The sequence below is a fragment of the Lytechinus pictus genome, chromosome 2 (genome assembly GCF_037042905.1).
Source record: "Lytechinus pictus isolate F3 Inbred chromosome 2, Lp3.0, whole genome shotgun sequence".
Lineage (NCBI taxonomy): Eukaryota > Metazoa > Echinodermata > Echinoidea > Temnopleuroida > Toxopneustidae > Lytechinus > Lytechinus pictus.
Genome location: NC_087246.1, coordinates 32,903,453 through 32,930,481, shown reverse-complemented (window position 1 = coordinate 32,930,481; position 27,029 = coordinate 32,903,453). Strand labels below are relative to the sequence as shown.

At 37.4% G+C, this 27,029-nt stretch overlaps 1 protein-coding gene across 1 annotated transcript in view; it reads right to left on the bottom strand.

Annotated features, from left to right (window-relative positions):
* Positions 1 to 27,029, bottom strand: part of LOC129281293 (uncharacterized) — a 161,986-nt gene that overhangs the window by 63,284 nt on the left and 71,673 nt on the right. The window contains exons 122-160 of the mRNA XM_064095604.1: positions 26,565 to 26,881; positions 26,174 to 26,323; positions 25,837 to 25,987; positions 25,475 to 25,651; positions 25,119 to 25,321; positions 24,464 to 24,638; positions 23,980 to 24,296; positions 23,332 to 23,484; positions 22,971 to 23,124; positions 22,575 to 22,751; positions 22,033 to 22,235; positions 21,712 to 21,886; positions 21,227 to 21,543; positions 20,579 to 20,731; positions 20,218 to 20,371; positions 19,822 to 19,998; positions 19,280 to 19,482; positions 18,653 to 18,827; positions 18,043 to 18,359; positions 17,760 to 17,912; positions 17,215 to 17,365; positions 16,481 to 16,657; positions 15,690 to 15,892; positions 14,494 to 14,668; positions 12,756 to 13,072; positions 12,256 to 12,408; positions 11,642 to 11,792; positions 10,563 to 10,739; positions 9,707 to 9,909; positions 9,338 to 9,515; positions 8,496 to 8,818; positions 8,018 to 8,182; positions 7,540 to 7,687; positions 6,550 to 6,732; positions 5,882 to 6,084; positions 5,299 to 5,473; positions 4,307 to 4,521; positions 3,609 to 3,719; positions 2,873 to 3,028 (exon numbers count right to left, since the gene is read on the bottom strand). Coding sequence (XP_063951674.1) covers positions 2,873 to 3,028; positions 3,609 to 3,719; positions 4,307 to 4,521; positions 5,299 to 5,473; positions 5,882 to 6,084; positions 6,550 to 6,732; positions 7,540 to 7,687; positions 8,018 to 8,182; positions 8,496 to 8,818; positions 9,338 to 9,515; positions 9,707 to 9,909; positions 10,563 to 10,739; positions 11,642 to 11,792; positions 12,256 to 12,408; positions 12,756 to 13,072; positions 14,494 to 14,668; positions 15,690 to 15,892; positions 16,481 to 16,657; positions 17,215 to 17,365; positions 17,760 to 17,912; positions 18,043 to 18,359; positions 18,653 to 18,827; positions 19,280 to 19,482; positions 19,822 to 19,998; positions 20,218 to 20,371; positions 20,579 to 20,731; positions 21,227 to 21,543; positions 21,712 to 21,886; positions 22,033 to 22,235; positions 22,575 to 22,751; positions 22,971 to 23,124; positions 23,332 to 23,484; positions 23,980 to 24,296; positions 24,464 to 24,638; positions 25,119 to 25,321; positions 25,475 to 25,651; positions 25,837 to 25,987; positions 26,174 to 26,323; positions 26,565 to 26,881 — 7,565 coding nt within the window. The remainder of the gene's footprint in view (positions 1 to 2,872; positions 3,029 to 3,608; positions 3,720 to 4,306; positions 4,522 to 5,298; positions 5,474 to 5,881; positions 6,085 to 6,549; positions 6,733 to 7,539; positions 7,688 to 8,017; positions 8,183 to 8,495; positions 8,819 to 9,337; positions 9,516 to 9,706; positions 9,910 to 10,562; positions 10,740 to 11,641; positions 11,793 to 12,255; positions 12,409 to 12,755; positions 13,073 to 14,493; positions 14,669 to 15,689; positions 15,893 to 16,480; positions 16,658 to 17,214; positions 17,366 to 17,759; positions 17,913 to 18,042; positions 18,360 to 18,652; positions 18,828 to 19,279; positions 19,483 to 19,821; positions 19,999 to 20,217; positions 20,372 to 20,578; positions 20,732 to 21,226; positions 21,544 to 21,711; positions 21,887 to 22,032; positions 22,236 to 22,574; positions 22,752 to 22,970; positions 23,125 to 23,331; positions 23,485 to 23,979; positions 24,297 to 24,463; positions 24,639 to 25,118; positions 25,322 to 25,474; positions 25,652 to 25,836; positions 25,988 to 26,173; positions 26,324 to 26,564; positions 26,882 to 27,029) is intronic.

Below are 27,029 nucleotides of genomic sequence, written 5' to 3'. Positions count from 1 at the left end.
GAAACTCATATAGAAGATTTGGTGCGTAATCCTATGACATAAATATACTTCGAAATTTGAAGTGAAATAGAAGCACACTTCCCTATGATGAGGACGCCCACCGCTCAGAAATTGATTGATTAATATAATATTGTTGTGGAGTGTATAGAAACTACTTTGGTGACATCACTATTCTCTGAAAATTAAAGTGTGAACAAACCCTTAACAAAAAAAAACAAAAAAAAAAAAAAAAAATCCTGACACAGGCAAGCTGTTCCCCAATTCACCTGTGTTTCTTATCATATTAGAATATATCACATTGATATTCTTGGTTTCGTTTATCATCAGAGTATGATGGGGACCTGGAAAGACAGTTTGAAATGCTTATGAATGCCCCCATTGATAAGAACATGACTCTTCATAGAGGACGTTTTAAGAATGGACATTTACAGTTACTGACCTCATTTGACCAAAGCTCTAATAACACCACCAAACAAGTAAGATTTTGGTGGAATGTCGATTTGTATAGAGGCACGGACGATTTAATTAATGACATATTGACTAATAGACAAATACCAATAACAGGGTCCCCAGCAAGATTTTACAAGTCTTTGTATGTGTAAGCTTTAATCTCTTTACAATAGTGTATACCCTATTGTGATTTTATAGATATATTGTACCTTTGTTATTCCTGGAAGAGTTTACTTCCTAGATAATGTTATAACTCATAATGGTTTGAATAAGACCCGTATATATCTGCAAGCAATTAGTAGTCAAAATCTTGATGAAGGTATGTTTTATTGTTGTGTCGAATTGAACACATGTTAAAATGCATTTGTTCATGAACATAAAGTTATATATCAAAGTTCATCAATATGATGACATAACAAGGTTTGAATATACTCTTAAGTGGTACTGAACAAGTTTGAATTTACTTGTTAAACTTTATTTTCATTTAATATGATTATAAAAGAAAATTCATGACAGGTTAGGTTGTTAGTGATTCGAGTTTCTATGTAAATGCTTCATATGCAGTATAATTAGGACTATTTAAGCATAGACACACTTTCAATACCTAGAGCGCACCTGTTTTTCTTATATATAATCATGTTGGAATATCACATTTGTATCTTTGGTTTCGTTTATCATCAGAGTATGATGAGAATTTATCCATTAATGGTCGATAGCAGTAAAAAAAAAAAAAAAAAGAAAGACACAATAGCAAACTTAGCTTATATATTGTTAATAAACTATTACATATACAGTTCACTGGTGTTTACACCTTAAACCTTAACTGATACCAGATTTGTTTAACTTATATTGTGAAAAGAGTTGTTATACATTGCTGAATTGCCTTGGCTAGTAATAAGAATATTTGAAACATATATTACATTATTGTTATTGATACTTGAATTTTTATTCTAGTTTTTACAATTCTCTTCATTTTTACTTTGTCTTTTAAGTGCATAAGTCTGCACAATTTATGATTATTTTGTTTAGTTTAAGTGCATAATGTGCACTGGTTTCTGAACAAAAATTGCAATTTATGTTTTGAATTTTGAGTAGGGTTAACCTTATGTCTATTTTTATCGTTACCACAATTATGGAATGATTTATGCTAATCATTTAATATGAATTTATTGTATATATGTATATATGTTTGAAGTATTTGTTTGGGAGAGAGAATGAGCGAAAGAGAACACGGAACAATGATCAAATGTTTCACATATCGTTTTCTTTTCTATATTTTTTGTATTTACTTTATAATGTATATATTTTCTTTTCTATTTCTCTATATTGACTTTATAATGTATATAGTTCATTAACCCCAGGGTATCTATTCCTCTGATTTTGCTTTCTTTGATTTTTTTTTCCACATGGAGGGGAGCCTCAATTTTCCAAAGAAAGGGGATGTAATGTAGTGATTGTATAAATCACTACATACATATAGCCTAGACATCATAATGAAAAATACCCCTTCTCAGAACCATCCCTTTTTATGTCCATACCCCCTTCTCAGAACCCTTATTCATTTATGTAATCCACGCCAATAAAAACCCTTATTGTTAATAGTTCAAACAACCCCTAATCATAGAACAAAGAAATGCCTTCCCCTTCCCAATAATCAAACCCCCCTTTTGTCCTATACCCAAACACTTGGATTATAATTTATGTAGAAGCTTGAATATATATTGAGTGTACACCCAAGGGTGGAGGGGAGATAAGTCAAGATCATCACAGAGTTAAGATCTACATCGACGTACGTTGTGATATGCCTTTCAACTCTACATGTAATATCGCTAAAGATTGATGATTAATAAAGTTCCTTGATTGAATTGTACATCGAACGTTCTTGTGTGGTCATTGATGCTCCCAACTAAGATATGAACGATCCCAACACAACACTAGTGAATGGCATATCCAGTTGAGCCGCGTCGGCCAGCGCTGAATAATCACATGTATGTATTCACTTTTGTAATTGCACGCGCAACAGATGTCGCCTTTTCCCATGATGCATTGCGAATTTCGGCCTGTCTGCTGCAACCGATAGATGGTGCACCATATTGTGAATCCACCGAATTGAAAGGCAAGCATCAGAAAAACTACACCATGATACTCTTGATTTACATATTTACAGAATACATATTCTTTCATTATTCTTTTCTTTTCGTTATTTTATTCTTCATTGCCCAACCTCACTTTAGTAAAATTTCAGGTATAGTTCTTCAGGAATTTTTTATTACTTTATTATTATTTTTTTTTACAACTGACATTGTACATTCTCTTTATCTGATGCAATAACTTGTCCCTTTTGTGACAAGAAACCATCATCTTAACATGACCTTTCAACCTAGAATATTGAATAACTATAAAAATCTTCTTGTTTTCTCACCAATACATTGTTGAGAAGTCTGAAATCATTATCGGGGTTGGCATCATAGTTCCCGCACAGTCCACAAAGAGCACCATGGTAACACGAAGGCACAGTGATGGTTGCCGTGTTTCTGTTGTTCCATTGGATCTTTATTCCAACATCAGTCGTTATGACCTATTGAATAAACATGAGAACAGCATGAAATAATAATAATTATCATACTTGCTTATATAGCGCTTAACACTTACTTTATCAGAAGTCTCTAAGAGCTCTACAATGTAGAATAATTACCCTGGCTTTAGTAGAGTAGCTGTTATGTGCACTGCCATCTCACCTAGAATGCAGCGCAATGTGGGTAAATTTCTTGCTGAAGGAAAACACGGCATTGCTTGGAATATAAAAATATTATTGTTTGACTATAATTTAATATCAATCATAATAATTGATCAACACTTAGCTTTTGTATAGGCAAGGTTTAGTTTATAATTTTAAAGTTTTTTATACCACAAACCTGTGCAAAAATAACTGGGACTACAGCAAATATCTCATTATGAATAAAGATGACTAAAAACAGAAATCAACTAGCTTGAATAGTGACCGCTTGCAAAAATATTCACTGATAAAAATAACAACTATTCTGTTGACAAAATATGATACTAAATTGGGGATCATGAAAAGATGAACAAAAATATTATGGCATTTTGTCAACATTCACGCTCAAATTTAAAAGAATGTGCTTGGATTAGCCACTTACAGTATCTTTTCCTGAAGTGAAGACAAAGATTTGTCCTGAATTGATGCTGACTGGAACATTGACAGAGACGCCATCAAGGTACACCCCACCGCCTAAAGTCAGCAAGATATCCTGAGAGACAATTATGGGTGAAAATGAGATAACTTAATAATGAATATTACTTGTGAAGCATTAATATCATAAGCATGATTCAAATGAGGTTGAAAGAAAGCTCAATTGGTTATATCTATCAAGAGAGTCAAATTAGAAGGAATGTCTAAAATATATTAATCCAAAACAGAATGGTGATTTTGTTGAGTTGGAACACATCAATAACATATTTCATAAAAGAGAAGAAAGGAGAATAACATCTTTAAAAAAATGTCATGAGCAAATCGTATCATTGACTTCATGGCCCATTGATTTAAATGTGAGTACATCTTGCGATGCAATACACAATTCATTGTTCAGTCTTTTTAAGATCACTTCCTATGAAATCCATCTGGAGAGTAAACTATTGAACAAGAAAAATGGATTTAAAAGGCAAGACAGTGCCTAATATTGAGACACAAGGCAGCAAACAAAATTAATTGATCTGGTATTCTCAACGAGCTTGGGTTAAGTTCAGGATATAAATATCAGAGAAATTTAACAACATTAAAAAGACCAAATTCACAAATGATCACTTCCTAGGCAATGTGAATGGCAAAATTTCTAACCTTTCCATAGATTTCTAATCTGATATCGTAGATATAGGCTACCCTATCCTCTGGGTCCCTCTTGATGTTACCAGAGCTGATGAGGAAAGAGGGGTGAGAGGTCACGTTGTAGCAATCTCGTACGAGGGTGTAGTGGCACTCTCCATGGAAATGGAACTTGCGCCCATCAAATGTCTCGTAGTGAGGGTCACCCCACACTGTGCAAGTGCCAGGATCTAAAACAATAAATTTCAATAATTGTTTTAGCTTACAAAAGAATTCATATATTAGATTAGTTGGATAAAAAAATAATGTTTTTTTCTTTCACAATATACATGTACCTGGTAAATTTTCCTTCTCCTTCCACCTAATGTATTGCTCCAGGGGCCTTAACATAAAGCTGTCATGAAGGACTTTTAGTTTTATGCACAATTGGAGCCCTGTTATTGATGAGGTATATGAAGTACATTAGAGTATAGTGGCTTCGCTATACAAATATATCTTATGATCAGCATTATATGAAATGTGTCATCTTTCTGTTTTTCCTATTTTGACAAATAATAACAAGTGTTATTCAGGTGCTTAACAACTACAAGTTCATTCTTAAAAGAATTAGACTTCAACTAAGCTAACAGGACTCCATTTAATTGAGAAACTCACTAGTCGTTCATAACTTGCTTATACATGTAGCTTTATGAAACACCGTACATGTATATAATAACACTTATTCATTCATGCGTAAAGAATACCAACACATTTTGAGGCATACACGTTTTTACATTTTTTTTTTAGTAATGCTTAAAAGAAAGGAAGATCACACAGATACTACAATATACAAATAACACATAAAGAAACAGAAGGAACATGAATCCAATTTAATCAATAATGTCATAAATTGTCCATACTAGCAATATGACTCTTTGAAGGTAATTTTTTTAACCTAATGTCGACAAAGGTACTAGTGAGAACATCTTTTAAATGACACAGAATACATGTTTGGGTAATATTCTCACCTCTTGTGCAATTATAGCCATCGCCCCTCCAGCCGTCAAAGCAGTAACACTTCTTGATGCCATCCTTGATATCGCAGTTAGAGAACTGATGACAGGTGTTCTCCATGCAGATGACCTCTCCAGACACACAGGTGCACGTCTCTGAACAGTCATCACTGCTCCAGGATTCTCCAGGCTAAGAAAACAACAAGGAAATGATTCACACTTGACTATCCAATCAGAGTGTACAGTAGGTTTCTATGATAGTTGCCATAATTGCAAAATTAGCACAATGGTAAATCTTTATGAAATGGGCCTCGGGCCATTTTCACACACAAAAAAGTTCAAATATCATAGATGCTACATGTATTCTCTATGAATATGTTTTAAAGCATACATCTCTGTAGATCAGGTAATCTGGTTACAATGTAATGCCAACCAGTTGATTCCTAAATATTCCACATTACAAGATGCACAATAAACAGATCATCTGATTCCTCGATCCAACAAGTCAACTTGTTGCCTACAGAATACTGTAATTGCAATTAAGTCTGTTTTACAGGTACCTTTCAGTTCCAGAATGAAATCGGTTAAGAACACTTACCGAGAGGTATATATTATTGTCCAGAGTGCACCCACACTCCCGAGGGTCAACGCACTCGGTGCCATCTAGGACCATGGAATCGGGGCAGCGACAGGTCTCTATACAAGGCAGTGTACAGTTGAAGGCGCTGGAGAGGTCTGAACAGGTTGAAGGGCACGCTGAAGCACAGGGATCATACACCGAGTCTCCAGGACATTCATAGGCTGCAGATGGAAAAATTAACATTGGAAACAACGTGACAAAATGTAGTAAAGAATACAAAACAAGTTTTCTAAGATAACTGTCAGTCAGAACGTTTGCTACATTTGGACAACTACAGCAAAAGCGTATCTTGGAATCAGCATAATGCCAGGGAAAGCACCATAAAGAGATCGATTTCCTTACTAGATTTAAAATACAATATCTTTATTACACTTTAAACATCACCTATTAAATATATTGAACTGTAATATCCATTTCAAGGGTGAAAACATAACAAATATTTGAAAATGATATATTTTTTTTTGCAAAAGTCCCATGCAGCATCATTCACAGCAACGTTCATGCTTTCATTTTGTGATTTCTGAAATGGGAGGAATAGCACCAAATGACACTGAACAGGATTTTTACTGAAAGACATGTGTAGAGGTGCCTTGGCTTTAGGGCATGAGATTACATTCATGACTCACCACATTGAGAAGTCTCAGACCGCCAGTCGCCAGGAGCACCACCAGCCTGTCTACATACAGATGCATAGCCATTCAGACTATCGCAGAGATACTCATCATCAGGGAGCCTGGCACACAGGTCATACTTGCAAGCCGTATGGTAGTCGGCAGGGTCAACAAAATCGTGGCATGGTGAGAATGGACCTGTTGAAATCCATGCAAGATCAAAGTAAGGATCACATATCAATTCAGACCGTCACAAAGATATAACATTATCAAGAGCAGCTAGATTATATTTGCACACTATGTTGAGGTCGGCAGGATCAATAGTATAATAGTTTGTTGAGAATGGACCTGTTAACATGGATGTTGGATTAAACAAAGATTACATATCCTATTCAGACTATCAAAAAGGAAATTCCGATCAGGTTCATGCCAGGCGGTAGTCTGTAGGGTCAAATGTTGTGGCATGATGAGAATGGACCTGTCAACCATCTTGGATAAAACAAGGATGACATATCTGATGAGTATCAAGAATGACATGAAATGTGTTCAGAAGATGGCAAAAGAAAATCTTTAATTTTCAATCACAGTTTCTTGATTTTAAACACTACTGTGAAGACCTCGCGGATTATTGATGACAGCAGCATCTGGGAATTAAGAATTAATATTGCAAGTATTCAAGTACATCATTGATACTGCTATTCCATCAGTTTGGTCATTACCATGCTGCCTGGTTTTGATATCTGTAAAACCAAGGTTTGAAAAAAAAAATGAACAAGTTTTGGGGGATGGGCACACATAAAAATATTACATGCTGTACTTACATCAAGTAAAGGTTGTTAATTAGTATGTTACTGTTTTTTTTTGTTTCAAATATTGTTTCCACCTTTTATAATAAAAAAAATATTAGAAATTACACCCCGCATTTTTGTCAGACACATTTTTTGGTTGCATGCCTCATAAAACACTAATGATAACCAATACATAAAGTATCAGGCATCTTGATACCTTCTGGTTGTAGAAGAATGTAGCACAAGTCTTCAGCTTGTTTCAGTGTGTCCGCACCCTCGGCACAAGGATCGATGGGTTCTGGAATGATGTCACTACATTCATCTCTGTTCACAACCCAGCTGTTTGCAAAATCCTTCTTCTCTCCCTAATCAGGACAGATTACAAAACAAAGAAGAAAATAAATAGTGACATTGGAACGAGTCATATAAAATTTCCTAACTTGATCAGAGCTGAATAGTTGTAAAACAGAAACTCTCACTTAATTTGCAAGGATTTCACGTCATTACAGATCGTATACTCTTCCTAATCGCAGAATAAGACCAAAACACACACACACAAAGGTAGCCCAGGCTAGGAAGTTTGCTGTACCTTGCCTTGCAGGTGCTCGATCTAGTACAGAATCAAGAGTGACGGCATTTAATGTACATCTTTTGTACTTTATATTTAACATGATAACTTTATCAACTTGATTTACCCTCTGCCTGACCACACCATCAGCATCCGTCCAATCATTATCAGGGTTTCCATCAAAGGTTCCACAGAGACCACAAGTTCTATTCCAGAATGACCTCTGAAGGTAGATATCGGCTGATCTTTGCCCATTGTGCTTGATCATGAGACCAAAGGATGTTTGTAGAATCTGAGATTGTCAGAAAATGAAATAAACACACGTTTTTATTTTGTAATGACAAAATTTTGTAATGACAAATTGCATAATATCTGAACATGGACAGGAAAAAAGAAAGAGTTACAAAGTAACTGATATGGACGGCAGGGAATTCAATATATAGTAAATAATACAAGCTCTGTTTAGGAATTATCTGCTCTGATTGGTATGTACATACCATGAATGATGACTTGTTTCAATCTGCCATGAAAGGTTGAATTTAAAAAATATCAACGTATCAAAACATCCATTTGTTTATAAATACTGATTCTTTCCACCAACTCACCACATTTCCAGGTCTTCCGGTGGACCAAATCTCGATGTCCCGATTCTGAGATATGAATGGCATGCTAACCCTCACACCATCCACGGTCACCCTCTGACGTCTCCCGAGGGCATAGCTATGACCATCGTAGTCCAGGACCAGTTTGCCAAGGGAGGATACCTCCGAGGAAGGACGGTTGCGACGGTTGTCCGCCCAGAGGTGGAAGTCTGTCTGGTTGAGACAATCCCGCACCATGGTGTACTCACAGTCTCCCTGGATGGAATACTTGCGACCGTCAAAGGTCAAATAGTGAGGGTCACCCCAGATTTGACAAAGTCCTGGTCCTGATCAGTGTGAATAGAAAATACCTCATTAAACAATGTACTTATATATGTATATATATATTTTTTTCATATGAATCCCAAATGATACTGTATAGGTGAAAGAGGACTTTTGAAGGTTGCGCAGTGATATCAAGAGAGTTCACAATTAAGCATGTTTCTTTTCCTAAAATAAACGGTAGGATTTAGTAAAATTAAATAAAAATAAACAAGAAAAGATACAAACTGAGTAGAAATTTGAAAATGCAAAAATAAGAATGAGAATGGGTCCTGAAAAGGTAGTGTATACATTAGAGAAAAGGAAATACAAGAGTGAGAGAGATAGAGAGAGATATAAAAGAGTATCCTTTCATGAAAACAGGTAAATTCTTTATAAGAATTGCAATCCAGATATCAGATAAAAGTTAAAAGACTATTACACGTACATGTAACCCTCAATGGTGTTTAACATAAGTTTCTATGCGGTTCAAAAAACCCTTAATAAAAATCCATCTTCTATATTTTTGAACAAGAAAGGATTACCTTCGATACATCTACCATCATAAAGAATATATCCTTCTTGACAGTAGCAGTCAGGTACACCGTTCTTGACATCACACTCAGAATTCTGGCCACAGGTAAAGGGATCACACCGAAGATCCCCCGGTCCTGAGCAGGAACATTGTTCAGAGCAGTCAGGGTTAGTCCAGATCTCACCAACCTTAATAAAGATTTTTGAAATAATTTCTTAATTAATGGAGCATAATGCAGATAACAAGTTACCAGTTAGCTACTCGAATCCTTTAGGTGCCCATCAGCATATCTGACAACATCAATAACAGAGATTTTATGAAAACGACGCCATGAGGGAAAGTCTTTGATCATTCAATCAAAACACTTCACGATACTTACTGGTAGGTACAAGCCGCTGTCAAGGGTACATCCACAGCGAGAGGGGTCCACGCATTCTTCCCCGATGAGAACTAACCCATCCATACACCTGCACGTCTCCTGGCAGGTTGCGTTGCATGGCACTGGCGACGATGCAGTGGAACAGGTCTCTGGACACCCACTGAAGCAAGGATCGTACACTGTCCTATCAGGACATTCAAAAGCTGAAATGACAAACAGAGAATACTCAAGATATTATGTGATTAGACCTGGGAGCAGTGGCGTACCTAGGATTTTCCACAGGAGGGCAAAACCGTCGGACAAAAAATTTGACAAGCAATAAAAAAAAAAAAAAAAAAAAAAAAAAGGTCTTCACTAAAAAATAATGGAATTCGTAGAGAAAAAAATTTGACAAGCAAAAAAAAAAAAAAAAAAATACGGTCTTCAAGTTCGTCAGGGGGGGCATGGATACGTCTTTTGCATGGGTTGTGACTCGTCAGGGGGGGCAGACTGCCCCCCCCTGCCCCCCCCCCCCCGTAGGTACGCTAGTGCCTGGGAGCCTTTCATGAAGTGATTTTGATATACTGAAGTTACAGTAAAAACCTTTCATTGATTTTTACCATACAATATGTAGGAAAGCTGCTTGCATATGACGTCACAAATCAAATAATTAAAATTCTGCTAACTTTTTTATTCTTTGATGGATTTTTCTCAAACCTTTGGCAATATATCTTATAATTTTTCTGCTATTTTTACAATACACTTTTTGTCAGGGTGTACTTCCCTTTTAATATCTTAATGTGCCTTCAAATAATTTGCCAGTGTTTATCTATCAATCTATCATTGTACAGACAATGCAGCAAACGAATCAACTTACGACATTGGGGTGTTTCTGATCTCCAATCGTTGGGTTGTCCACCAGCCTGTCTACAAGCCTGTGCGTACTGACTCAGACTGTCACATAGGTATTCATCACCCAGTGCACAGATATCATACTTGCAGGAATCATAGAATGGATCAGGACTCAAGAAAGCATGGCAGGGAGAAAAGGGTCCTGAAAGAGAAGATCCACAGAAAATGTTTCATTTGAAAATTTCTAGCACAGATGTACAAGCCATGGGCCCGGTGCAGATAGACTTCAGCTTAAATGCAAGAAAAAAATCAAAGACAAGCCCAAACTGCACACCTGGATTAGTTCAAAACCAAGATGTGTTTGATTGGCATAGTTGCATTTGTTTGCAAGTCTTTCTACAATTGGGCTTTATATCTCAGAGTACAATGTATCTTTCATGTTTTAACTGATGATTTGATGGATCTTTTTTTTCCTAAATTATGAATAAAATATATACATCTTTTACAAATCATTACATTATTTTTTTCACTTTCAGTGATTGTGCTCATAGCAAGTAGTGTTGTCCTCTCGAGCATGCAAAACATATAGGCAGATTAAATATATGTTTTACTACCTCATCCCCTTTTTTTTACAAAAAGAAACAATGGATTTCATGTCTTCATTTTACTGGACATTCTTGTACAACTTGGAGTAAAGAGTAACACACAAAACGGTTCCATTTTCTAAGAATCTACTAAATTATGAACCTTACTTGTCAAACACCTGTATTATTTGTATGCTAACTTTTATATAGGTAGATAGATCATACACAAAAAAATGCCAAAAATTAACTACCTTTTAAAATGATACCTACAGAAAAGTAGCACATAGTCAATGTTAGATATTCATATGATACAGGTATATTACTCCTCTTTATTATAATATGTATAATCACGGCATAATGCTTTACAATGACGTAATGTTTGGTTGAAAATACATACACATTGTCTGTCTAAGACAAACACATGCCAACAGCAGAACTATAAAATATCAAAAAGTTCACTAATCCCGTGCATAAAAAAACCCACTAAATGAAGTACAATGATACGACAGAGGCAACATACCATCATCAGTAATAAGAATGTTGCACAGACTTTCCGCATCTTGAGCCGTAATGGAATTCTCTACACAAGGATCTGGTGGTTCAGGTCTGACATCATCGCACTCATCTACAGTCACAACCCAACTGTTACCAAAATCAGTAGGGTTACTTGCCTGTCATGACAATAAAAATAAAAATAATAATAAAAATGTTTCATTTCTGACTGGTTTTGAAGAAAAAAAACCCCACACAAAATAAATATCTTCTTCCTTCAACAGGAGAGAGATCCATGTATCAAAATTCTCCTATTACATCTAGTTTTATTTGAGCATAAATTTAATAAGTAGTTCCGACGCATTCAAACAATATTAAAAACATGAAAATTTATACCCGTGATGACAATGAAAAGTCTGAATATCACTTAGGTTGAGCAATTTTGAACAAGAAAACAATTTTTCTAAAGCCGAGAAATTAACTGTCAGTACTCTAATTCAAAACTTTGTCAGAAAATGGCAATATTAATGAATACCAAATAAAACAAATAATTCATTAAAAAAAAAACACATCATGACAATTATGATAACAAATTGACTCATAATATCAAAATAAACTAGACATTTTTTAATTCATTCATACCAGTTCTCCACTTTGAAGCTGCCAATCATTGGATTTATCTCCATCAAAAGTTCCACAAAGACCACAGGTCCGGTTCCAGTAAGAGTAGCTCAAGAATATATCAGCACTGCGTCTCCCGTCGTAGGACACCCACATGAAAGGTGTCAGCAATTTCTACAACGAATAAGAAATAGCTTATTGATATTACAATTAAAGGCTTGTTCAGATATGACAAGGTGAAGCCCATCAATATTACCCTTATTGTACAGATAAGGTAGAAAACATTCTATGCTCCAAATTTGCAACCCAAAAACTCCTGACATCACATATTTCCATATGATTTCATAACGATTTTCTTATTAAATTTATGTCATGAATTATTTTGAATCACAGTGAACTCTGGGCTAAGTTTATTGTTTGAACATGTTCTAATTGACAATCTGTAAAGAATTTGATAGGTTCAAATAGCCAGATAACAAAGTGCCCTTGAAAATCAATTTAAACAAATTAAATGAACTTACCAATGATTTGAAAAACCTGAAGATGATTATCTGTTCACCAAAGTAGGGAAGATTATCTGTCACATCAATGCCATTGACCCGTACTCTGTAATCCCAGATCAAGGAGTAGACATTCCCAGAATCCTCCAGGACCAGTTCCCTGATGTACGATACCTCATCCGAAGGATTACGTTTCTCATTATCAGCCCAGAGATGGAAGCCACTGGAGTTCTGACAATCTCTCACCAATGTGTAGTCACAATCTCCTTGGAAGTTGTACTTTCTCTGGTCAAAGGTCATATAGTGAGGGTCGCCCCAAACTTGACACAGGCCAGGAGCTAAAAACACAGAAGATATTAAATCATGTTTATTTTCATTCAAATGGATTAATATCATGAAGTGGCTCTGACACATCGGTAAGGGCATGCCCCCATTTAGGGTATTTGGAAGTACTACGGACGACCCCCCCCCCATTCATGGGGCAATGGTTAGCCATAAGAGATCATTTGACCACTGCTAAAGTAAGACTCTGTTTCTTTGCTCATGTCTATGGAGGACGATAATCTGCCTCCCAAAAAGAAGAAAAAGTACAAAATGTAACAAAAGAAATATATTTCATGAAAACTGCCTTTACTTAATAATGCTAATTTTTATGCGTAATTAACATGTGATATCATTTGATTTTATCTAACTCCCTAATTATCGTTGAGGAAACTATTTGTTGTTCTTGGTGAATGTATATGAAAATCATTGCGATATCAGATCAATTTTTTATGTATTATTTTATCTTCAGAACCGCAGCATAGCAACTTTGGTCTTAAAAGAAAAAGTCACAAACATCACAGCAAAAGTTTTTTGTGTTGTTGAGGAAGGGGGCAACCCTATCCAATAACTGGGCTATTTCGGACCAACATATGCGGGGGGGTTGACCCCCCCTTCAGATTTTGGCTGTTGATTGCGCGATCGTCACGGAAAACTGCACGCACGTAGAGCCAGATGTAAACTCAAAGACTGTATAGTAACGTTTTCAAAAAATTGATCGCTTTGATTGATTGATTGATTTTTTATTAATTATGCAATAAGCATATGAAATTTGCCCTAAATTTGTTTTTTTATTTTTGCCTTTAACTTACTTTATATAGCTAGTAGAATGCTAATTTTTGGTGAACATATCAATTATCACATTTCTAACAAAAATCTACAAAAAAATTGCCAAGAAATAATTTATTCCTATGTATTTCTTTGTTTTTTATTATTTCTTTGTCGGGGCCCCTTTTGAAATCATAAATTACATAAAATAAATCCATCTGAAACAACAAAAGTAAAAATAATCATACATTTATGATTTTTGGTTGAAAAACAAATTTGCATTGACTTTGTACACGGAATCACGTTTTTGAGCAATTTTGGGACTGACATGAGCTTACAAAATATTGCGTAATTTTGGAACCGTGTACCTGGGCGTCGCAAATTTGGTCTCAAAAGATGCGCAGGACTTAAAAGTAAAAAGTCAGCAAGCGGCGCTTAAAAAAAAATTTGCGCGGCGGCGTAGCGATGGAATATGTCGAGGGGGGTCAAATTGACCGCCCCCCCCAGTTTATTAAGGGTTAAATCAAGTCTAATGGAAATGGTTGGTCTCTCTAAGAAGCCGTGGAAAAAAAAAATCAGTACAGAACAGGTGAAGCAGAAGTCATGAGGCAGCCAGTGGCTCATACATCTGTTTTGGGTTTTTTTTTTTTAACAACTCTACATACTGTACCTTGAACACAAAAGCCATCAACCAAATAGTATCCATCTTGACAATAGCAATCTGGGATACCATTCTTGACTCGACATTCTTCATTCCTTCCACAGGCGTAAGGCTCACATTCTGCTATCCCTCTGGAACATCTGCATTGTTGAGAACAGTCAGGGCTGGTCCACACTCCTTCAGGCTGTAGAAATTAAAGTCAATTTTAGAGGGGAACAATTCTGGGAATGGTAGAAATCATCTTTGTGAGTTTGTTTTGAGTTATGCCTCATAAGAAGGATATTAGGTTAAAAGTGGCTCTTCCCCCCAAAAAAAATCACAACCAAGAGAAAAAAAAGAGAAAAGGAAAGAGAGAAGGATGAAATATGATGCTTTTTTCTGAATATATGTCAAAATCTATCATGAAAGAAAAGATTTTTGTAATAAAATTGCCAACATTTTGGCTTGTTCTCTTCACTAACTGACATTTTTTAATGAATTTTATGCGATATGCCATATCTAACCCCTCTTATTTTTGGCTCAATGCGCCACTGGGTGCATTATAATCTTGATTCGTTAATCAAGTTCATATAATATCTCCCACAATTTATATACAGGACTTACTTTTATCCTTTGAAAATAAGAAACAGATAACGACTGTTCCAATTTATCACCACTGAATCATCAATCTAATTAATCCCAAACATTAACAAATCATACAATCCCACTGCTGCCACCAAAACAGCAAAATGGAAACAGGTAAGGAAACTTAACAAACGTCATAGTAAAATTTATCATAAGGGATCTCACTCAGCATTCTTTGCTTTTAAATGGCAAATAAAAGCTGCTGTGAAAGGCGCTGAGCGTATTTCTCACTAAAAGATGCAGCAAAGATATTTTGTAAGGTGCCTCAAGTAGATGATGATTTGTGACAGGGGTCACATCAGTTACTTGGCTGTCAAAAATAGTAGGACAACAGTACGGTCAATGGACTTGCAATAAGCATGTAACTACAAAATCTCTCTGACATATTTTCTGAATTAGAATGTCTATTTAACCCCACTGATCATAAAAACAAAATATTCACTTTCATCTTCTATCTTATTGCTGAGGCTACTATATTTTATCTAGTAAGTAAACAATACTTCTAAGGTCATTAGAAATTAGAGAGATGTTCAAACTCTCTTCAACATTTCAATCATTCGCAATTACATTACCATACTTACTGGAACATAGACATCATTCTCCAATGTACATCCACATTGTGAAGGATCAACACACTGATCCCCATCCCTCACTAGGCCATCAGCACACCGACAGGTCTCTTGACAAGTCACATTACAAGGTACAGAACTCGTGGCTGATGAACAGGTCTCTGGACATCCATTAGCACATGGGTCATAGACAGTATTTGCAGGACATTCAAAGGCTGAAATACAAGTTGAATAAAACAGGGGTGGTGACAGCGTATCCAAGGTGTCCGCAGATCATTATTATTATATTATTATCCAAATCAGACATCTAGAGCAAAAATCATGAAAATTTAGATATTTTACAGTTTAAGAATGGGAATCAATTTTGTGATGTTGAGCAGACTGGGCTCTGAACTTTACCATTGTGACATAATTGAAATGATGCGTCCCTGGCCTGGGATGCAGTATCCAGCGTTGTCTCAACTTGATTAACATTATGACGTATAGCACCGCGTGGTTCAATAGGACGTGTATACGTACGCGTTGAATACGCAGATGTTAGCTCTGTCTTATTGCCCGCTACATTTCCACGCATTTTCTCATCGACTTTCCTGAGTGGGTCCGTGGATAAAAAATTTGAAACTTATTGACCGATCATTTGATCACAGCCATAAGCAGGCAATAATGTATTAAAGTTGCCCTTCTCAGATATCTGATGTGGTTGATAATTTTTAATGAATGATCAATCAAATGAAAAGTTGAAAACTATTAAGAGTGTTCAATGCAAATCAGGAAGGTTTGAAAATAAATCAATGTGCACTTACGACATTGGGGCGTTTCTGATCTCCAATCGTCGGGTTGTCCACCGGCCTGTCTACAAGCCTGTGCGTACTGACTCAGGCTGTCACATAGGTATTCATCACCCAGTGCACAGATGTCATACTTGCAAGAATCATAGAATGGATCAGGATTTTGGTACTCATGACATGGTGCAAACGGTCCTAAATGGTCAAACAGGGTAATAAATAAGAAATTATTAATACAAAACTCAAATCGGATACAAACAATATATAGATAATTTGTAGTTCCAATGTATCTTCATCTGTCAACCATACATGAAAGTAGTGCTTCACTTTTTGCCCGCTTTGTTCGTCTAGAGTCACATACAGCAGGCTGCCAAGTTCGACTCAAGTCACATTTCTATTCACAATACACACAGAGTGCATTAAGTCTATTGTTCATGCACACATACATATTAGTGATGTGTGCAATGCATTGTACTGTGTACACACAATGCTTTTCTTTACAATAAACCAATCAAAAGCTATTGTGAGCTGAATTAGCATAGTCCATGCTAAACCCCTCTTAAGGTTACACCTTGAAATTAATGTGGTGCAGGAGTGATTTTGTCTGTGGCGTGCAAAGAGTATAAATAGCGCTTATCCATATTAATCGGAATGATGAAGAGCTTACACCCTTTTGCAAAAGAAACAATTCCAATGAGAACAAATTGCAAAGATGGCAGAATATGCAAGATATGGAAAATTAGTATAAATACCGTCTTTGTTCAAAAGTACTGAGCAGAGGTCAGCTGCATTCCTCGAGGCTTCTGAATCCACTTCACAAGGATCAACTGGCTCTGGTCTGATATCACTGCACTCATCTTCCCTCACAACATAGCTGTTACCAAAATCTACCACTGAATCGGCCTGCAATAGGAAATCATATATTTAGATTGAATCAGCAAACAGAACAATTGGTTCTTCAATGACAATGAAGCATGTGGGCTTTTTAATGAATTTCAAATCTGAAACTTTGAGTATTAAAAATAACATTGTTGCTTTTTTCAGGAAGATAAAATTCCATATCCAGAAAGGAAACCTAACATTCATCACTGAAAATTAAATGTTTAACTGCTTGGTGTGACTTGATAAAGCATTCTTTTTTCATAATCTTGATTTTTTTTTTCTCTTTTGGTAAGTTTTCACTAGAGAGGATGCAAGCTTTATCAGACCTTCTTTACAGATGAGCCACGACAGGCGATTATGTAAAAAAATTATCATATGAAACCTAACATATAATTTTAAGCATACATGTACTTACCAATTGCCCACTTGGTAGACTCCAATCATTAGATTTATCTCCATCAAAAGTTCCACAAAGTCCACAGGTCTGGTTCCAGTAGGAGTGGCTCAAGAAAATATCAGCACTGCGTTTCCCATTGTAAAATATCCACATGTAGCGGGTCAATAATTTCTGTAACGAATTTGGAAAAAAAGCATATATGTATCAAACAAGTCCTTTGTCAATACCTCTATTCTACAAACCACACTGAAAGATGGTAATTAAAAAAAGTATTAAAAAAATGGTATATCTAATTTCTCACCAACGAGTGGAAGTCCCTGAATATGATGATACCATCTCCATAGTAAGGTAGATTATTGGTGTAATCAATACCGTTGATCCTCACAACAAAGTCCCAGATCAAGGAGTAGACATTTCCAGAATCCTCCAGGACCAGTTCCCTGATGTAAGATACCTCATCCGAAGGATTACGTTTCTCATTATCAGCCCAGAGATGGAAGCCACTGGAGTTCTGACAATCTCTCACCAATGTGTAGTCACAATCTCCTTGGAAGTTGTACTTCCGCTTGTCAAAGGTCATATAGTGAGGGTCACCCCAAACTTGACAGTGCCCGGGAGCTTTATATGAAACAAAAGTAAAAAGTAATGGCAATAAGAAGCATCCAACATGATGTTCTAAATGTTCACATTAGTATACTTTACACCGTTTGCATGAGGGTTAAGCATTATAACAAAAAAAAGGGAAAAACCTATAATCAACGGAATAATAAAAGACAAAATCAAAAAGGTGAAAACACATTTTATACTTCATAATTTGACCTTAAGTGGCATACTCCATTGCTATTTACAGGGAAAACTGTTTCCAACTCATTAAATTATGATACAGAGGGAATAATAATGCAACAACTTACCCTTAATACAATATCCCTCAACGAGAATATATCCATCTTTACAGTAGCATTCTGGAATACCATTCTTGACTTGACATTCTTCATTCCTTCCACAGACGTAAGGCTCACATTCTGCTATCCCTCTGGAGCAGCTGCATCGTTGAGAACAGTCAGGACTGGTCCATATTCCCTCAGCCTAATTACAAAGTTTAAAAAACATCAATGCTGGTTTATTTAGAAAAATATGTTTAATTCGATCAAAACAACTAAAGTAATGATTTATTTCATACATACCATACAATCGTAAAAATAAAAAAAAGGTTTCAACTGCCTATGTGTTCAACTCCTCTTCTGTTGAGTAAAAACACCTCTTGAATGGTAAGACCGATTTTATATTAGTTGCTCCTATTCTGATTTCAAAGTAATTAATATTTATTTTATGCTTGGCCTGACAAATTTGAAAAACAAAGAAGATCTTTATTAGCGTGCCACAAAGCAAAGAGATAACATGACTCTTTTCCATTTAATTACAACAATGATGTATAATGTTTCATCTAATTGTTATGATATGTCAGATCTAACATTGAATATGACTCAAAATAAAATCCTGTAATCATTGAAACAAAAGTTCATCCAAGAACTGCTCACAGGAATATAGATACCACTTGGTAGAGTGCAACCACACTGGGATGGGTCCACACAGTTTCCTTCCTCAAGAACAAGACCATCTTCACATCGGCATGTCTCCTGGCAAGTGGTATTGCAGGACAATGTGCTTCCAGCAGAGGAACAGGTTGCTGGACATCCACTGAAGCAGGGATCATACACAGTGTTGGTAGGACAGTCCAATGCTGCAAAGAATAACCAAATCATTCCAAATAATACCAAATAGTTCAAAGAAATATGCCAAGGAACTCTTGCTTATTCATGCACTCACATATTTTAGGAGCAAAGAATGAATACAAACCATCGTTGATAAAATTGTGAAAGAAAGCTTGTACACAGCTAATCAATCTATCTCATTTTCATTTCAAGTATCCAAAAGTGGAACATTAAATCTCAGTTTTTAGATGTATGAATAGAAAGGAAAGCGCATAATCAGAATAAGATCCCCACTCTCCTCTTTAACCATATCCAGTCAACACAAGTACATTACGATTATAGTCATTACACTTTTGCTCACGACTTACGGCATTCTGGCACCGACGATCTCCAATTTCCAGGCTGGCCACCACTATTCTTACAAGCCTGTGCATATTTTTCAAGATTGGCACACAAGGCATCATCTCCCGTCTCACATACATCATACAGACAAGACTGGTAGTAATCCTCCAGAGATACGTAGTCGTGGCAAGATTGGAAAGGACCTGGAATTTGACATCAAGAGGAATAGGAAATACATGTATTAGTCAAATTATACAGATCAACAAGAAAGTACTGTTTATTTTGTTTACATAGCATACCATGAATAAGCAAAGCCACTACTTGCAGTTTCCATCAAGAAGCAAGGAATCATAAAAAAAGGATGGTTATGATTTTGTGACAATAGATATTGTTAAGAATACAAGCTGTTGTGGTATAGTTACCAGATGGGTCCTGAAGATAATGGCAAAGATCTGCAGCCTCCTCACGAGTATTCTCCAACCCTTCTTCACATGGATCAGTAGGACCAGGGTCATTACCAGCACACTGGTCTGGGTTTACTTCCCAACTATCTCCGAACTCGGTACCCGATCTTGCCTGAAACAAAACAATACAAAAAAAAACAGTCATTCTGCTTGCAGGATGATTCCAATATTTTCTTCCATTCAGCTTCTGACAATCTTAGAAAGACTACATTGTGTATCGACAGACAGGTGTCAAAAGTAAATTAAGGAACACGGCCCTGAACACAAGTGAAAGGCAGAAAATTTAAGATAATTCAATCACAAATGACAATTCACTTACCTTTTCTCCAGTGGAAAGGAACAGGTCATTTGATTTGTCTCCATCAAAATTTCCACATAGACCACATGTACGCCCGAAGTAAGAGTAACTAAGGTACACATCAGCACTGTACTTTCCATTATAGCTCACCCACAAGAAGTCTGTCACCAGGTTCTGGTAAGGACAACAAGAAGTAAATTTTACAAAAACCATTTCCAATACAAAATTTGGAATCAGATTACAATTGTTTGATCATGGTAAAAAAGTCTTTGTTCACATGGACCAATTTTAATCCCCCCGCTGCCACCTCTAATATCTGCAAGCATCAGTCTAAACCACCAAGTATCGCAAGACTAGATAGTGTAACATCTACAAAATTCAAAAGAGGGATTGATGAATCTTAAGGTTTGCTAAAATCTCGTTTGACACACAGGACTAATTATGGGGCAGTATTTTTCACAATTTTAAGGGACAGAGACAAGCCAATACAGACCTTGGGATAACTACATCGAAAGGAGGTTTGACTTTCACTCCGTTGCCAAAACTGACGAGCGACACTTCCATCATTTAATGCTCCAATGGAAAAACACAAATACTTGTTTGCTGAGATCAGATCAGTGCCAAAAAAAAGTGTGAAATCATGAATCCTTATGCAAAATATCAACTTACCACTGATGTCACATCCCTGTATATCAAGACTTGTTCATCAATATAAGGCAGATTCTTGGACACATCGATGCCATTCACTCGCACTTGGAAATCTTTGATAAGAGAATAGGTGCTTCCTTTCAACTCCAGGATCACCTCCTTCAAGTAGGAAACCTTTTCGGATGGACGCAAGAGTCCATTGCTGGACCATAGGTGGAAATCGGTTGAATTATCACACTCTTTGACCAGTGTGTAGTCACAATCACCTTGGAAGTTGTATTTCTTCTTGTCAAAGGTCACATAATGAGGGTCACCCCAGATTTGACAGTAACCAGGAGCTAATAGCAAAAGGCAGGGAGGAAAGGTAAAAAAAAGTACATATTTAACAGGGATGCATTTTTTTCTCATTAACAAACAAAAAAGTACACAGAAGATTGTGGAAAACATCTCTGAAAAAGGGGCGAACAAACATTCTTATTTTCCGAATTCAAAACCCTATTGCTCACCTCTGAAGCAGACATCTCCAAGAGAAATGTAGCCATCTTTGCAATAACAGCTTGGAACACCATTCTTGATATCACATTCTTCGTTCTCTTTACACTGGAAATCCTCACACTGGGCATGCCCCTCTTCACAGCTGCAGTGCTGGCTACAGTCGGGACTTGTCCATGAAGCTCCAGGCTAAATGAAGAAGGAAGGAATGGGAGACGATATCAAAACTCAAACTTCTTTTCATAAATCTAGATTCAGAATTATCATGTGCAAGCCACAGGCTTTGTAAACACCTGCAAAAGACAAAGTGTCTCCACAGAAGTAACAAGCATTACCTGCAGATAGACGCCGTTTGCTAGAGTGCAACCGCACTGGGATGGGTCCACACAGTTTCCTTCCTCAAGAACAAGGCCATCTTCACATCGGCATGTCTCCTGGCAAGTGGTATTGCAGGACAATGTGCTTCCAGCAGAGGAACAGGTTGCTGGACATCCACTGAAGCAGGGATCATACACAGTGTTGGTAGGACAGTCCAATGCTGCAAAGAATAACCAAATCATTCCAAATAATACCAAATAGTTCAAAGAAATATGCCAAGGAACTCTTGCTTATTCGTGCACTCACATATTTTAGGAGCAAAGAATGAATACAAACCATCATTGATAAAATTGTGAAAGAAAGCTTGTACACAGCTAATCAATCTATCTCATTTTCATTTCAAGTATCCAAAAGTGGAACATTAAATCTCAGTTTTTAGATGTATGAATAGAAAGGAAAGCGCATAATCAGAATAAGATCCCCACTCTCCTCTTTAACCATATCCAGTCAACACAAGTACATTACGATTATAGTCATTACACTTTTGCTCACGACTTACGGCATTCTGGCACCGACGATCTCCAATTTCCAGGCTGGCCACCACTATTCTTACAAGCCTGTGCATATTTTTCAAGATTGGCACACAAGGCATCATCTCCCGTCTCACATACATCATACAGACAAGACTGGTAGTAATCCTCAGGAGCTACGTAGTCGTGGCAAGATTGGAAAGGACCTGGAATTTGACATCAAGAGGAATAGGAAATACATGTATCAGTCAAATTATACAGATCAACAAGAAAGTACTGTTTATTTTGTTTACATAGCATACCATGAATAAGCAAAGCCACTTCATGCAGTTTCCATCAAGAAGCAAGGAATCTTAAAAAAAGGATGGTTATGATTTTGTGACAATAGATATTGTTAAGAGTACAAGCTGTTGTGGTATAGTTACCAGATGGGTCCTGAAGATAATGGCAAAGATCTGCAGCCTCCTCACGAGTATTCTCCAACCCTTCTTCACATGGATCAGTAGGACCAGGGTCATTACCAGCACACTGGTCTGGGTTTACTTCCCAACTATCTCCGAACTCGGTACCCGATCTTGCCTGAAACAAAACAATACCAAAGATAACAGTCATTCTGCTTGCAGGATGATTCCAATATTTTCTTCCATTCAGCTTCTGACAATCTTAGAAAGACTACATTGTTTATCGACAGACAGGTGTCAAAAGTAAATTAAGGAACACGGCCCTGAACACAAGTGAAAGGCAGAAAATTTAAGATAATTCAATCACAAATGACAATTCACTTACCTTTTCTCCAGTGGAAAGGAACAGGTCATTTGATTTGTCTCCGTCAAAATTTCCACATAGACCACATGTACGCCCGAAGTAAGAGTAACTAAGGTACACATCAGCACTGTACTTTCCATTATAGCTCACCCACAAGAAGTCTGTCACCAGGTTCTGGTAAGGACAACAAGAAGTAAATTTTACAAAAACCATTTCCAATACAAAATTTGGAATCAGATTACAAATGTTTGATCATGGTAAAAAAGTCTTTGTTCACATGGACCAATTTTAACCCCCCCGCTGCCACCACTAATATCTGCAAGCATCAGTCTAAACCACTAAGTATCGAAAGACTAGATAGTGTAACATCTACAAAATTCAAAAGAGGGATTGATGAATCTTAAGGTTTGCTAAAATCTTGTTTGACACACAGGACTAATTATGGGGCAGTATTTCTCACAATGTTAAGGGACAGAGACAAGCCAATACAGACCTTGGGATGACTACATCGAAAGGAGGTTTGACTTTCACTCCGTTGCCAAAACTGATGAGCGACACTTTCATCATTTAATGCTCCAACGGAAAAACACAAATACTTGTTTGCTGAGATCAAATCAGTGCCAGGAAAAAGTATGAAATCATGAATCTTTTTGCAAAATATCAACTTACCACTGATGTCACATCCCTGTATATCAAGACTTGTTCATCAATATAAGGCAGATTCTTGGACACATCGATGCCATTCACTCGCACTTGGAAATCTTTGATAAGAGAATAGGTGCTTCCTTTCAACTCCAGGATCACCTCCCTCAAGTAGGAAACCTTTTCGGATGGACGCAAGAGTCCATTGCTGGACCATAGGTGGAAATCGGTTGAATTATCACACTCTTTGACCAGTGTGTAGTCACAATCACCTTGGAAGTTGTATTTCTTCTTGTCAAAGGTCACATAATGAGGGTCACCCCAGATTTGACAGTAACCAGGAGCTAATAGCAAAAAGCAGGGAGAGAAAGGTAAAAAAAAGTACATAATTAACAGGGATGCATTTTCTCATTCACAAACAAAAAAGTACACAGAAGATTGTGGGAAGACCTCTCTGAAAAAGGGGAGAACAAACATTCTTATTTTCCAAATTCAAAACCCTATTGCTCACCTCTGAAGCAGAGATCTCCAAGAGAAATGTAGCCGTCTTTGCAGTAACAGCTTGGAACTCCGTTCTTGATATCACATTCTTCGTTCTCTCCGCACTCAAAAGCATCACACTGGGAACGCCCAGCTTCACAGGTGCAGTGTTGTGTGCAATCCGAGTCGGTCCATGCTCCCCCAGACTGTCAAATGAGTGCAACAAAAATCAAGGGTCAACTCAGAAAAAAGGAAAGGATATACAGCAGCACACACTTCAGTGGCTGCTCGATGGAACAGCTTGAACTTACACTAAAGGGTGTCTCAACTCTTTGCCCGCCACGGACAGAATCACTCCTGTGCCACATTAATTTCTAGGTGCAATCTTAAGTGGGGATTTGCATGGACTATGCTAATTCAGCTCACAATAGCTTTTGATTGGTTTATTGTAAAGAAAAGCATTGTGTACACAGTACAATGCGATGCACACATCACTAATGTGTATGTGTGCATGAACAACAGACTTAATACGCTCTGTGTCTATTGTGAATGAAATGTGACTTAGTCGAAGTTGGCAGCCCCCTGTATGTGACTCCAGTCGAACAAAGCGGGCAAAGAGTTAATACTACTGAAATGGAAAAAGTCACCTGCATGTTAGCTACTGCAGCACTGGATTTCAAGCTTACCGGAATATAAACACCGTTGTCCAGAGTGCAACCACACTGCGATGGATCAACGCACTTCCCGCCATCGAGCACCAGTCCATCCTCACATCGGCATGTCTCCTGGCAGGTGGCATTGCAGGACAATGAGCTGGAAGCAGAGGAACATGTTGCTGGACAGCCACTGAAGCATGGATCGTACACAGTGTTCGAAGGACAGTCCAGCTCTGCAAACGAGACAGCAAAAATAGCATTTGAAAACAGGCACAAGGTGACGGTCTTTACCAACACCGCATAAACATGATCTCTAATCTCTACCAACAAACATATCACCAATCAAGAGATACACCCCCAAAAATATTGTCTACAGATTGACTTACGGCATTCATCCACACCCAGTCTCCATCTGCCAGGATCCCCTCCCTCCATCTTGCAGGCACGGGCATACTGTGCGAGACTGGCACACAGAGCATCATCACCGGTTAAGCAAACGTCATAGACGCAGGAGTCGTAGTAGTCGTCAGGGCTCAAAATCTCAATGCAAGATTCAAATGGTCCTGTACAGGGGGCGAGATTAGGTCAGATGTTGTTAGATGAAGCATGCTTTTACATGTACTTTCCATTCATCATGACAATTTCTCAGAGCATTTCCCCTGACCAAACGTGACACTAACACAAACTCCAGACAGGTTGAAGTGGACAACAACGTTTGAAAGATTGTTCCCATGACATTCAAACTTACCTGAAGGATCCTTCAAGTAATAGCAGAGATCATTAGATGCTGTCAGTCTGTTCTCTACCTCCTCGCAAGGATCGGTTGGACCTGGATCCACATCTTCGCACTGGTCAGGATTAACGACCCAACTGTTTCCAAACTCAGTCGCAGATCTTGCCTGTTGAAAAAACAAATCAATATAAATCTTCCGAAAGCTTTCACAGTACAAAACACTTCATCAAGTTCTCCGTAAGAAACAGGAATGACTGAAAGGCACTTTCCCCACAAGACGTATCCATTCATCACAAGAACAAAAGGAAATTCATGACGGACTTAAGAGTGATACATGGCAGGTTTCTCTTACCAAATCCCCGGAAGGAAGCAGCATATCATTCTCATTCTCGCCATCAAAAGATCCACAAAGGCCACAGGTTCTTCCTGCATAGAAGCTGAGGTACACATCAGCGCTGTCTTGTCCGTCGTAGCTCACCCACAAGAAATCTGTGACCAGATTCTATAAGAAAAGAAAGAGGGAAGTACTTATCCTTCACATGCTTCAACGTTCAAGAAATTCAACTAAGCTACAACACAACCCCTTCAAACATTCAACACCCGGAAGCATACATTCAAACTGGCTTTCTTTCATTATTTGAACAACAACAAAAAAACCTGCAATTCTTCTACAAAACATGCCTCAACACCACCCTCATTTACATAAATACAGACTGAGAAGAAAAAAATTGTCTTCCTCATACCATTGATGTCACATCCCGGTAGATCCAGACCTGGTCATCAATGTAGGGAAGGTAGTCAGACACATCTACGCCATTTACTCTGACGTGGAAGCCCTTCATCAAAGAATATCGGGAACCCCTTAGATCAAGTATCACTTCCCTCAGGAAAGAAACACGGTCGGATGGGCGCCGTCGTTCATTGTTGGACCACAGGTGGTAGTCACTGGAGTTTCCGCAATCTCTGACCAAAGTGTAGTCGCAGGCACCCTGGAAGTTGTAGTTCTTCTTATCGAAGGTAACATAATGAGGATCACCCCAGATCTGACAATACCCAGGAGCTATGAATAAAGAAGAATCGCAAAAAATAAGTCAGGATCCCCATCGGCTTCCAACCATGAAAACGCTCCAACGCTAAAATGTATTTTCATTCATCATATCAAGGGGATAAAAGGAAAAAGCTATCGATGTCTCAAAATGGAATTCTCA